Here is a 14,413-nt window from a genome sequence, read left to right as displayed (position 1 = left end):
GGACAGAGTTCTTTTAAAGAAAGATTTACTTATATTCTCAAAAGTTAAGCATGACAGGCTTCTGTTTAAGAAAGAGACCTGTTTTACTGTGTTAATGTTGTCATTGTGAGCTAAAAATAAATGGCTAAATGATCATTTGTTTCCCATATGGTCATATCACAAAGAATATGCATCTGCTTAAATCAAATTCAAGTCAAATGGTTAAAAAATAATTTCACACACAAAAAAAAGAGCTACCACACTGGGAAGGGTGAAGACAACTGGGTTGCCCGGCCCTGGCCCTTATTTATTTTTCAGGGAGTTGGCAACCCTACTCACAGCTGCTCTGTTCCCATGTTGTTGCAGTATATTAATGACTAACCTGGTATTGTGGATGAATAATCTCAGTTGTTCTCCTGGCTGAAGTTTGGCCCGTGTACAGCATCCTGCTATGCGATTGCATTTGTCCCTGACCACCAGAATCCCTCACGTTAACTTTTAATGAGTGGAAAAAAAGTTGGCTTCATCCTGCAGCTTCACTGTGCTAATGTTATGCTAACATAGCTGTGTCGCTAGCAATCACGTAGCACAACATTATATACCAGGTAGTCCAACTTCAGTAACCCTGCAAACGCCACTGCTGTTTAGTTTTCTGTCTTCATTTATGTTGGAAGTGACAGCAGAGCTGTACGTTTGAATTAGTTTCAGAAATCTCTCAGTCAGAACATGCTATGAAATGTTTAGGTGGAAACTAGCGAGCTAACTTCCTGTTAACTTCTAACTCCGTTAAATTTAATAACTTCTGTTTTCATGGATGTTAAACTTAATTGTTACACCTGCTAAAGCAGCAACACTGATGATTTTATTACAGATGAAATAATTTAGACCGTTTTTAACTCTCAGTGTTCGTTTGACTTTGGGACCTGAAGCTGACAGAGTTTTGGACCCAGATTACTCCGTGAAGCTCCTCACTACGGCAGCCGTAATGCAGGAACCAGAATTCATACATAAGGCACACTCTCGATTTTTGAGAAAATTAAAGGATTTTAAGTGTGGAAAATACGTTATACAGAAGAAAAGAATATATCGTGATATATATCGTTATCGCACGTGCTTCGCGATATGAATTTTAGGCCATATCGCCCAGCCCTAGGTGACACTCACAGGGATCATTTTCTGTGTATTTTATATGATCCACGAAACATCCCTTTTTAGATTGGTCAGATACCTCCTACACTCTTTCATGTGAACACACAGGGGAAACCCTGGGTTACCTGTGCACGTTAAACCAGATGTGTGACCAAGTATCCCAGTAGTCAAGATTAGGGTAAGTGAATCCAGACAACAGAAAGACACCCTAGGTATAGTAATGTCACTCTGTAGCACAGGTCCCTGAAAGTCTGTGTGCTGCAAACAGTGAGCAAAAAAAAAAAGAAGTACACACAAAGTAAACTGTATGCAAATTTTACACACCGCCAGTCTTTGCTGTTTACGCCCTGACGCCTACTCTTTATTAGAACCAAATCTCACTTTCAGAAGAGAAAGTGAAAAGACTGGAAAGTTCAGCCCTTTTCTAAATGTTTTATGTCCTTTTTAATATATGCTTTGAAGGAGGGGTATAAACACTACGCCACCAGCTGAATTCTCTACAGTTCAGGAATATGCACACTGAATAATGAAGGAGACACACGTACCACCCAGGGCCAGGTATGTTAGGCCGAGTTTTTACAAGGTGTGTATTTAGCTGCTTTCAGTCTAGACATCGCTGTGGCTTGGGTCAGGTATTGGCATGCCATTCACTTCCATTCATGTGTAGAAAGAAGCACATGACAGAGCACAGGCCTTCTACACAGGCTGCTGAGAAACTGCTTTATCCTTTCACAGCACACATGGGTGGTCAAAAGGAAAAAAGCTAGGTTCACCTGTGTGGAATTATGACCCTTAGCAATGTATTATGATGTGGTTTATATTTCATCTCTTGAACTTTATCCCGAGCATGCAGATACATGCTCTGCATTCCCAGAGAGGGAGAAACAATGCTCCACTGATCTGGGGTTCAACTTACACTTGATAACTGGGTGACTGGTCCTGCTCTATACTTAACGCTCTATACGACTCGGAGGTGCAAAGCGACGTTATATGCTGATAGTTTTGTCTTTTTTAACCATTAGTCACCTAATTTACTCCAACTTTAGCCAAACTACATTGGCTCCCTGTCAAATATCGCATGGATTTTAAAATTCTTTTGTTCACTTTTAAAATTCTGAATAATTTAGCGCCCAGCTGTCTCTCTGAACTACTCCACTTATACAGTCCCCACAGAGCACTTAGATCGTCCAATCACAGGCTCCTAGCACAACCCTGGTCTCGAATGAAGTCGAGAGGTGACCGGGCCTTTGCATCCGTGGCACCCAGACTCTGGAATAACCTCCCTGTTCATGTTCGTACTGCCGAGTCGATCCAGTCTTTTAAATCACGTCTTAAAACTTATCTTTTTACTTTGGCCTTTGATTCTAACTAGTTGGCTGTTCTAGCTTGTTGTGTTGTCACGTATTGTTTGTTGGCCTGTTTTATTGTTTGTTTTAATTGTCTCATGCTTTACTGACTGTGAAGCACTATGGTCAACACTGTTGTTGTAATATGTGCTCTATAAATAAATTTTGATTTGATCATTTACAGACTGTGTGCTTCCAGGCAGCCATGACTGTATATTCATATCCGTGTGCTTCTGTTTATGGAAGTAAAACTTTGGTATCCAACAAATACTCACATAAGATAATCGAGGAGGTTTTTATTATTGTTCCACGTTATTTTTGTCTCGTGTGGTAAATCTGGCACGTTGCTTTTGACCTTTCCAAAAATCCGATCTCACGTAGTAACTTCTCTGAAGGACATTGTGATTGGAGGGTCAAAAAGATTTGTGTGGACCAATGAGAAGTGTTTCCCTTAGCAACACATGTTCTCTCCAAACTTGTCACACTCTGTCATTTGATCAGGAACCCTTTCTCATCACATTTGAAACCTGTGCTGCCTGAGCATCACTTTCTTGTAACTGCTACATATACAGAAGATCCATCAAATTTATGACGAGTGCTGCTGCATCATTCAGCAATCCACAACACTGCTGATTATAGAAGCCAGGAACAGCTTCTCTCTTCCTCTCCACTGGCCCGTCGTTTGATCAGCTGGATAGTTTAGTGGTAATACTACACACCTTCGGAGCAGGAGTCACAAGTTCGATTCCCAACCGGTATCCAGTAAGGGTCCTGGCCAGACCCGCATGCTAAAACCAAGCCCTGGAACGGCGCAGCTATGTCTGCAGCCTGTCTGCAGCTCGGACACAAGAATTTCACTACATGTCGTATAACTGTGTGACAAATAAAGGTTTGTTTTTGATCCCCTCCTTGCTCCTCTGCAGGTCATCTTCTGATTTCAGGCCATTTGTGTTGTTTTGCACCAGCAGCATTGAACGATAGTGCTAATGAGCAAAGCCTTTCTAGAAGCAGCACATCCACAGGAAGCGATTAGGAGTATGTAACAGAGTGAAACGTGAGCTGTAGGAGCCATTTTTGGGTTGGTACCTCATGTATGCTGCTCGAGGTCACATTTTGAGTTTTTCGGTATGGTGTGTTTATGTGAAGGTATTTATGGTAGACGCGTGTAATTAACGGCAGGTGTTGTTGTTCAGGAGGAAGCAAACAGTTTGTGAGCGCTGCGCTGTTATGATAAATGGTGTTGGAATAAAGACTCGAACGTACGGCTCCAGTTATTGGATAAGTTCATTCATACCAGCGACATCACGTCGCCCTCGCCAATGAACACCTGAGTGGGTTCAAGCGCAGGCTTAGCCTCTACGTGAGTTCAGTTTAAGGAAACATTTGAAGTTGGGTGAATGATTTACAAACTCTGAATGTGATGTTTAAGGCGAGAGCCTGCGTGTCCTTTATGTGTTCTCTTTATTGTTACTCATGTATGTAGGAGGTCAGACAGTCGCTGATCGAACAACCACTGCAGTTCAGTTCTGATTGACACTAAATGACCTTCTTCACTCTTTGTTGAGTTCGTTCTGAACTGAATGTTGCAACATAGAAAACTGTACCCTGCTGTATGCACGTGCTGAGCATTTTAACAGTTACACCTCAGGTGGGTCACATGTCTGAATTTAATACAAAAATGGCAACATTGATTGTTTTACATCAAAACAAAAGAACTCTTTATCTTTTCAAGTTTGCTTCCTAATCTGTGATCATGAAAGGGTGAAACGGAACCCACACTACGATCGGTCCAACAAGCAGTCTCTAAACCTTAAAGAAATCTGGAAAAACAATGAAAAGACTCAAAAATAATAAAACCAGCGAAGCAACAGCCATGGATGTGACATGAACTCAAGTTAGCAGGAGAAAGCTGTAGTATCAGGAGTATTTTTCTGCAGCTATATACATAGTTCAGGGAGTCATTGGCAAGTCCCATGACTGAATCGTTTTCATTTAGCTATGGAAATGCATATTAGCACATCCAGCTTTGGTGCTAGGAGTCCAGTCACATCAACAGACAAACTTTTTTACAGTAATCAGGTGACATCAGAATTTCTGACATTAAGCAAACATTGCCCTGTTTGATTTTTCCAACAAGAAATCCACAGTCACTGCAAGACCTGAGGTGCATACGTAATAAGTATACATGTGACATCCAGGAAGTGCAGCGTCATACACTGACAAATACCACTTGGAGTTAAACCTGTGCTTTATGGTGAGCTGAGCTCTCAACTTTAATAAGATAATAATGACTATTAGGTCAATTGTTTGAAACACTGCAGATGATATACTGACTGACCAACTGATGGTGGAGCGCTCGGTGTCATCATCAAGTTCTTTTTGATGAAGACAGATAATTAAATTCAAGAGAGGACTGTTTAGCAAGCGTAAAGGAAAGGCAGCGTTTCTCTGGTTTGTGCCATCGTTTCTGTTTCCCACACCTGCAAAGATACAAAACTGAAGCTCAACCTGAAAGAGTTTCATTACAGCAGAGGAAGCGGATCAGTCGGGGAAACCGCCATTTTTAGGGTTTTTAAAATTATTATTATTATTTCCAGATAATGTCATAACACAAGGCTGGGCAATACGGCACATGTAATGTGCATGATCTCACACACACACACACACACACACACACACACACACACACACACACAGAGGTCGTGGCTGTGGAACAGGCACGTGTAGAAATATGTGCTTTAACATCAGGATGTATCTTATTAACTAAATGTCCAATACTGTGAATTCTACATTTAAGCGAAGGATTCAGCTTGTTGTTCTGGGTTATGTTGGTCTCTTTGTAGAACTGTAACACATTCATGTGAATGCTTTGTTTTCCTTTATAAACCTTCATCAAAGAGCTTCATTACTGTGGGAAACTTTCATTTACACGCCTGCATCTTATCACAATAAAAGAATTCAATAAATATTTGTTGGACTTTGTTTTACTTGACGACTTATTTGGTCAGTAAATAGTTACAGTCATTTTTCATTTATTTAGTCAGAGCATTGTAACTGTGTGCCCTGATGTCAGCCACGATGTGTTGGTGTCTAATCAGGGAGCTGAGTAGGAAGAGAAAAGGACAGAGTGGGAAGTCGTGAGGTTGAGTCATTTTGGCTGTGCATCTTTTTCCCCTCGACATTGTTGTCTAAACAGAATGTTTGTTTTGGTCAACCCAGCTTTTATTTTGGAAATGTTTTTGACCATGACCTGACACTGAGAAAAACCCACCATCAGAGCATTTTATGATTATCGTTATTACTAAATACAGTTCTTTAAGAAACAGTTTAAATCTGAGCGAAAACTGCCAGGATGACTCCTGATATTTAAACAAGTCTCCATCCTGATCCGCCGGCGTTTGAGTGGAAATGTGTAACGTACATATTTCATTACTTGACTCTTGTTGTCCTGAGAGCTCCATGGACGTCTTATGACTTTAAACCGAAACACACTATGTAGCTCTGCATGTTTAGTTTTTTGTACACGTGTAAGTTACCTGCTGTAACCCAAGAAAGACCAGCGCAGGACTGTATTTGGCCTGAGTGCAGTGCGGTGCTGAAAAGCCGTCTTTGTGCTGCTCTCTGAGCTGTTGGAGGTCAGAGTCGTCCTCTAACAATATCCAGATTGTTTCAGAGGAGTTTTGCACTGTTATCAGGTGACTTTACCTTTTGTCTTATGTTTAGGAAACCTACATGTAAACTCAGACTTTGCACTTTTTTTACTTATAATGTAGTTACAGCCTGTTCTTACTCTTTCAAATGACCTTTTACCCAGTACAGCCCGGCGCGGCCCAGCGCGGCACAGCTGTCTACGTCACTGTTTCTAATCATTTCTCTTGACTGTAGCCGTCTCTGTGGAGTAGGAAGTAGATCAAATGAGTAATGGTGACCACATCAACATTCACTCTATTAAAGCCTCTTCCTTTTTTCGGAAACAGACAGAAGCAGCTCTGAGCCTGTGGAGGACACAGACACCACCAGCTTTGTGGCAGAATTTGTGAGCAACCTCATTATTCTCTTCTCCAGCTGTGTGTTTAACACTCTCATTGTCTTGACTTGTCTCCTATGTAGTTTGTTTTGTGCTGATTTCTCATTGTTCTTCCTTAGAGTCTTACAGTAATCTGCTAAGAAACGTACCATAACTGAACACAGTGTGCTGTGATTGCTAGCGCCCGAGGGCTCATCAAAGAACAAGTTGCAGCAGGCTGTCTTTGCACACCAGAGTAATTTTCTTCCTCAGTTACAGTCTTTATCTCATGAAGAAAGAGAGTAGGAAGCTTCCAAAGTAGACAACCTTTTTCTTGCTCAGGTTTCTGTCTTCAGTTCTGTTTGCTTTTCATATCGTCATGTCTGTGTTTGTCTGTCCCACAGTCCTTGGAGGCCAATTATCCCGTGCAAGTAACAGATCCCCATGGTGAGTGAGGGCTTTGGCCTGCTGTATAAAGGATTTATGGATATTTATTCTGTCATCAAAATAGTTACAAACTGGATTGGATTTTATGTAAAAGTCAGTTTTAAGAAATGGAAAATTTAACCAATTTATCTTAAATTGCATTTTAATTTTTCAGAAAAATGTGAAGTAAAGATTTTATGTGAGATGTTTTGGTTTTTTCGAGAACTTGGATCTAATGTTTTACATAATAAAATACGTGATAACGGAGAAACTTGGGTGTTAGTCAGGCAGTACAAATGCATGGCTTTGGCCATCTAATACATCAATTAATGCTGTTGCTGTTGGGTTTGTAAGAAACACTTTCACCTACTCTAGTAAAGCTCTGAACGACCTTGGTGTGTCTGTCCGCCTGCTTTAAGCATTACATCACCGTCTGCTTGTTAACAAAGTCAAAGTTTGGGTTAAATGCAGAAACAAGGGACCTTGTCACCTGCAGACAGAAGCAAGATTCAAACGAGGGAGCTCCATCGATTCACTATGTTAGAAATTTTTTGTCCTAACAGATTTTTACCAACAATTCTGACATCAGTGTGGTAGGACGTCTCAAACGTTCAGTTTATACAAGCTACGAAGATAAACGTACAGTCAAAAGGCCGGTATCAGAATGATGGGCAGCACCACAGTATCAGTCGACGTGGTGGTGCCAGTGGAACCAGACCAGTAGGAACCTGTGTTTAGTGGTGATGCGAGTACTGGTAGGAGTTGCAGGATGAGCTCTGATGTGTTCCAGTACCAGTGGATATGACCCAACTGCAAAAGCAGCTTAAGAAACGGGATATTGTTCAGTGTCAAAGTCAGTCGACTGATGTCCACCCAGCAGAAGCTGCTGTTTGGCTACACTCGCCACTCGAGTCAGAAGACAAACAAGCAAAAGCTGAAGGCAGCTGCAGCAAAAGTCTGCTAGAGCTGAAATTTTCACATTCTTACAGCAACCAACTCAAAGTACCTCTGATCTGAGATGATGTACTGATGGCGTTTTGGATGCAGCTGTGTCTGTGATGCTGAGTAAATGACGACGTGGTGGCCTTCCTTTCTGGCTGGTGGTTTGCACCTGGCCACAGTCGGAGCTTTTGCACCTTTTCTTCTGTTACTGTGAAAGATGTTTGATCGTGTTGTTCACTGAAAACTGCATTTGTATTGTACACATGTATATGTATTCATTCAACGCACTCATGTAGTGATGTGTTTCCAGCAGATGCTGTGACGCTGCACCTCAGCTCGATGCCCTCGAGATACCTGAGTCCCTCCTCAGAAGACAGAATAAGACAGGTCAGCATTACTAGCTCTGATGCACGTGACACACTTTTAGTGCCAGGGTTCAACAGATGTGGTACGGAGGCTAGCCACAACAATGGTAACAATTCATTACGGTCCACATGCATTTAACACATGTGCGTTTCACGTGGCACGACAACACTGAACACAAAATGATTGAACATGTCTGTTTCACCTGATAACAGCAGGGTGAACCATGGGCTGTTTACATTAGGATACTATACTACATCAGGGGTGTCAAACATAAGGCTCAGGGGCCAGAACTGGCCCACTGGATGTTTAAACTGTATATAATAAAAACCTCCCAACAGCCACTCGCAGTGCACGAATGTCTTTAAATTCTAGATGATTTCTTACAGTTTAAGATTTATTGTGTTTACCACAGCAGCATTTCTTTATCATGTTGAAAAACAGATGTACTGTTGAAACGGTGCTTCTTTGTCTCATATACAGCTGTGTGTGTGAGCCGTTGTTTCACTGGTCTGGCCCACACTAGATCAAATCAAGCTGTATGTGGCCTGTAATATAAAATCAGTTTGTGAGCAGTAATTGAATTACTCATGTTTCTAGTGCAGCGCTCACGAACTACAGGGAGTGCAGAATTATTAGGCAAGTTGTATTTCTGAGGAATAATTTTATTATTGAACAACAACCATGTTCTCAATGAACCCAAAAAACTCATTAATATCAAAGCTGAATGTTTTTGGAAGTAGTTTTTAGTTTGTTTTTAGTTTAGCTATTTTAGGGGGATATCTGTGTGTGCAGGTGACTATTACTGTGCATAATTATTAGGCAACTTAACAAAAAACAAATATATACCCATTTCAATTATTTATTTTTACCAGTGAAACCAATATAACATCTCCACATTCACAAATATACATTTCTGACATTCAAAAACAAAACAAAAACAAATCAGCGACCAATATAGCCACCTTTCTTTGCAAGGACACTCAAAAGCCTGCCATCCATGGATTCTGTCAGTGTTTTGATCTGTTCACCATCAACATTGCGTGCAGCAGCAACCACAGCCTCCCAGACACTGTTCAGAGAGGTGTACTGTTTTCCCTCCTTGTAAATCTCACATTTGATGATGGACCACAGGTTCTCAATGGGGTTCAGATCAGGTGAACAAGGAGGCCATGTCATTAGTTTTTCTTCTTTTATACCCTTTCTTGCCAGCCACGCTGTGGAGTACTTGGACGCGTGTGATGGAGCATTGTCCTGCATGAAAATCATGTTTTTCTTGAAGGATGCAGACTTCTTCCTGTACCACTGCTTGAAGAAGGTGTCTTCCAGAAACTGGCAGTAGGACTGGGAGTTGAGCTTGACTCCATCCTCAACCCGAAAAGGCCCCACAAGCTCATCTTTGATGATACCAGCCCAAACCAGTACTCCACCTCCACCTTGCTGGCGTCTGAGTCGGACTGGAGCTCTCTGCCCTTTACCAATCCAGCCACGGGCCCATCCATCTGGCCCATCAAGACTCACTCTCATTTCATCAGTCCATAAAACCTTAGAAAAACCAGTCTTGAGATATTTCTTGGCCCAGTCTTGACGTTTCAGCTTGTGTGTCTTGTTCAGTGGTGGTCGTCTTTCAGCCTTTCTTACCTTGGCCATGTCTCTGAGTATTGCACACCTTGTGCTTTTGGGCACTCCAGTGATGTTGCAGCTCTGAAATATGGCCAAACTGGTGGCAAGTGGCATCTTGGCAGCTGCACGCTTGACTTTTCTCAGTTCATGGGCAGTTATTTGCGCCTTGGTTTTTCCACACGCTTCTTGCGACCCTGTTGACTATTTTGAATGAAACGCTTGATTGTTCGATGATCACGCTTCAGAAGCTTTGCAATTTTGAGACTGCTGCATCCCTCTGCAAGATATCTCACTATTTTTGACTTTTCTGAGCCTGTCAAGTCCTTCTTTTGACCCATTTTGCCAAAGGAAAGGACGTTGCCTAATAATTACTGCACACCTGATATAGGGTGTTGATGTCATTAGACCACACCCCTTCTCATTACAGAGATGCACATCACCTAATATGCTTAATTGGTAGTAGGCTTTCGAGCCTATACAGCTTGGAGTAAGACAACATGCATGAAGAGGATGATGTGGACAAAATACTCATTTGCCTAATAATTCTGCACTCCCTGTATGAAAACCACAGCTGTTTTATTCCCTACATGCCTTTCACAGGTAACAAGTCCATAGGAACAGAGTAAAGCATGACGTGCACTGTACTGTTAGACACTCTTTATTAAAAACTGATGCTTTGCTTCTTACAGAAAGTGATTGGTTATCCTGATTTGGCACAACTGTGTGGCCCGTGCAGTTAATAACAAAACGTTTCCTATGGCCACATATCAGCACAAAAACAGATTAGAACAGGGAGGACACACCGTCAGCTGTGGTGTCCTTCCAGCCTACAAACCTGGATCTCTCCCTTTGTTCCCTGTTGTGCTTGAAGAGAACACAGTGGCAGCGTGGCAATGCACTGGTTAGCACCAATGGGTGGGGATCCTCTGAAAATACGACCGCCAACAACCAAACATTATTCACCAGATCTAAAGACACAGAGCATAGTCTGTGAAAACCTTTTATTTTAAGCTGTGATTATACAGGATGTGGTTTGGTCTCACTGAAGGTGCAGCTGTGAACTTTGCTAATAACAGAGATCGAGCACAGTAGGAAGAGCGCTCACATGACTCCGTTTCAGGGCGCTCTCTGAAACAGTGCTGCTGCTGTCGGTAGCGAGCTTAAAGGGGACAGAAGATTTGACCCATTCCAGTCTATTCCAGTCTCTCCACTGGTGAAATATTCACACCCCTCCAGCACAGCGTCTCAACTCTCTGCTCGACCTTGATGTACTGTGCAACATGGCTTCTGTTGAGACATGTTTTATTAGCACCAGCCAGGAAAAAGCATCACATCTAAACCTCTGATCTACATTTGCAGCCGAGTGAAACCTGAACCTGCTCTAACCGAACTGCAGCGACTACTGAAGGCAGTAAATTTACCACAGCATCAAAACAAACGGCTGATTAGCTTTTTCTCAGTGTACAAGCGTTGTGAAGCGTTACAGCCATGACGATTGTAGGGAGTGTAAACGTTTCACATTGTTAACGATTTAAATTGTTTCCATGGTTGCCTCAGTCCCAGGAATGGTCATAATCCTTTCTCTTATGACACCGGGACATGGTGAGGCTTAATGGTCCATATTGTCTTCATCCACAGCATGCTAGTATCTACAATCCAGTTGAGGAATATACCTGCTAAATATGTACATAGAGTTAGAGTTGCTAGCTATAGTGCTGCAATCTACAACGTCGCTGCACACGGGGCACTTTACCAAACTGCACATCACGGCCATCAGAACTTGTGTTTGGTACATGCACTGCAGTATTTTTAACACCAAAAAGATCAAATGAAATCTATTAAGCTGTAATTCTGTCTTTCTTACTCACTCCACTAATGCAGTAATTAGAGTTTGCAAGTATGGGCATATACTGCTTTCTCATTTTCATGGCTTTGACAGCACATGTATAGACTTCCTGCAGTTCAGGATGCAGTAGCACTGAGGCCAACACAAAAGTGGATGTGAGGCATCAGCAGGAGAAATGTAAAAACTCTGCCTCATGCCCGTGTGTAGCAAATGTTTTGTCTTTTACTGCAGCGGCTCTGCAGCAAAGTACAGCAGCTTGAATAAGCTTTATAATTTTTAAGTATAAAGGGTTGCTTTAATAACTGTCCTCCGTAAAATATATCCTCACTACTTGGCTGCGTATGTTTTCCACGACTCATGAAAAGGTCATTGATGATATTTGGTTGCGACCGACCACTCCAAACAACACTCAAAAACAACGTCTCCACCTTGAGTTAATGGTAGTATTTGCTAAAAAGGTGTATATTCCTTTACAAATATTACACACCAGCACCTGCAAAATGACACAGAATGGAAGTACTGGGTGTACGGGCTGCCCTGCTGAGACACCCAGCAAATCCCATCATGCACAGACATATTTGGATTTAGCAGAGTAGTGAATGTAAAGTTGTTCTTTGCAGCGCTCATTTTCACATACCCTCAGCAATGTTTGTAGTCCGGGGGGAAATGACCAGTCCACAGTAGCATGTGCCTACCATTCATTCTTTGCTTCTCTGTGTGCAGCCAGTGGAAGATGTGGAAGAATGCACTTGCCCCACTTCTTCTTCACCAGGTAGGTCAGTTACTCGTGCTGAACCCTTTAAATGAAAATATCAGAAGGAACTGAAACACCGCTTATCAGACTAACAGCAGTTTTACTCTTTGATTTAAATTTGACAGTAATAATCATATGATGGTTACACTTTGGGAGAGGAGTTTGAACACACCACAATCTTCACGATGGGCACTGTGTTGTACTCAACACAACTAGAAGAATACGTGACTAAATTATTAAAGAGGACCTGTTCTGCTGCTTTCAGCTTCATGCTCATTTCTTTCACTCTGCTTGAGCTTTGCATCATTGAGTTCAGAAAGCTTGGGATGACACAGCGGTGCAGTGTTTAGCCCCGTTCACTCACAGCAGGAAGGTTCTGGATTTGAGTCCTTTCATTGTGGACTCGCGTACACCAGTGGGCGCTCTCTGGTTATTCCAGCTTCCTCCCATAGTCCAAAGACATTTAAGTGTGAATGGTTGTCTCTCTAGGCAGGTTGCACTCCTGCCTTTCACCAATGAAAACTGGAATAGTCCAGAGCCCCTTTGCAACACGCTTTGCTCTCCTTTTGTGACACTTTTATTCTGATGGGCTGTAAACAACAAAGGCTTCTCGTGCTTTGAGCAGAGCTGTTGACTAAACTGTTGAACATAGCGGGTTTGTTTTTTTTACTCTACATAACATGCTTCATTCACCCATTCATACAAGCACTTTGTTCCATGCTTAAAAGCTTTCTAACAGTGGGGTTGGTATCTTGGATATCTGGCGTGCAGACTGGAGCAGACCAACCTTCCAATGAGAAGGTGACCTGCTCTACCTCCTGAGCTACAGCCACCCAGACTAAAGCAGTTTGATAAGCTTTTTGCCTCAAAGGGATTTCTTGGATGTGTTGAAATCTTTTCCATGTTAAATGTGCGTTTGTTTTTCATCGTAACAGAAAACACTGACAAGCTAAATAGTTGTTAGCAAATTGTCGTTAGCAGATAGCAAATGTTATTTGGTAATGTGCTTGAGCTAACTCAATCTTTCCTTGTCCATCTCTGAGTTCAGACTATCCCAAAGAACTACAGTTTTTAACGAACCCCTGCGAGAAGTGCTTCTGCCCGGCACCCCCTCCCAAAATCAGCGACCTCATGAACGACAAAGATCTGCTGGACTTGCTGCGGCTCAAATTGGATCCAAACCACTGCACCATCAAAAACTGGAAAAACTTTGCGAGTCGTTGGGGGATGAGCTATGACGAACTGACCCTGCTGGAGCATCGGACCCAGGGTTCCTTGTCCCACAGCCCCACCCAGGAGTTCCTGTTACGCTACAACCAGAAAACGGTCACTGAGCTCACTGAACTTTGCCGCATCTATCAGCGCATTGATGTGCTGCGACTGCTGCAGAGCTGGATAGAGAAGGATTGGCCGTCGCGCTGGCAACACACACAATCAATTTGACTCTTAATCTTTCAGGGTTGTACTTGATTTCCTAATTTTCATAAGCTTTGATACATGCTACCAGTTTTTTGTATCTTTAGTAAATGAGCTTGTGAAATGGATAAAACAATGCTGTCGAACCTGTCTGTAGAGAATATTGCACAGTACTGACCTCACGCTGTTCTGGATATAGTGAATACAATGCAAAGTCACAGATCTGATTGGTGCATGCAGATCACCAGTATATTTCTTACTTGTGACCTGACGTTGGCACACCTGCTGCAGATTCTGAGTCTTTGGAGCAGTGTTAAAGATTGACATTAACTAAATCAGGTGGAGTTGGATTATTCAAATTCAAGCAACGATGTTGATGTCAATGCTGCAAAATTTCATTTTCTTACTTTCTGTGTTTCAAAGGCTGTTTAGAGATTTTCATAATACCTGGGCAGAGGCAGAAACATGTCACTGTGCAGTGCAACTCAACAACAAGAACAGAAGTTAAAGGACAAAACACTGGAGTTGGACACTGAAATAGCTTCACCGTAATGGGACAGTTT

At 42.2% G+C, this 14,413-nt stretch overlaps 1 protein-coding gene across 2 annotated transcripts in view; it reads left to right on the top strand.

The window, feature by feature from the left end:
• Positions 1 to 14,413, top strand: part of LOC102299120 (ectodysplasin-A receptor-associated adapter protein) — a gene marked incomplete at its 3' end in the record, with an annotated part of 19,879 nt that extends 5,466 nt beyond the window's left edge. The window contains 5 exon segments of one of the 2 annotated variants that reach the window (XM_042218709.1): positions 6,452 to 6,510; positions 6,885 to 6,927; positions 8,159 to 8,235; positions 12,404 to 12,452; positions 13,483 to 14,413. In XM_042218709.1, the coding sequence (XP_042074643.1) occupies positions 6,452 to 6,510; positions 6,885 to 6,927; positions 8,159 to 8,235; positions 12,404 to 12,452; positions 13,483 to 13,877 (623 nt within the window). 2 annotated transcript variants of the gene reach the window in all.

This window comes from Haplochromis burtoni, unplaced genomic scaffold (genome assembly GCF_018398535.1).
Source record: "Haplochromis burtoni strain Fernald_Lab_line unplaced genomic scaffold, NCSU_Asbu1 Contig_22, whole genome shotgun sequence".
Classification (NCBI taxonomy): Eukaryota; Metazoa; Chordata; class Actinopteri; order Cichliformes; family Cichlidae; genus Haplochromis; species Haplochromis burtoni.
Note: the sequence above shows the minus strand (reverse complement) of the source record. Positions and strands in the feature narration are given on the sequence as shown.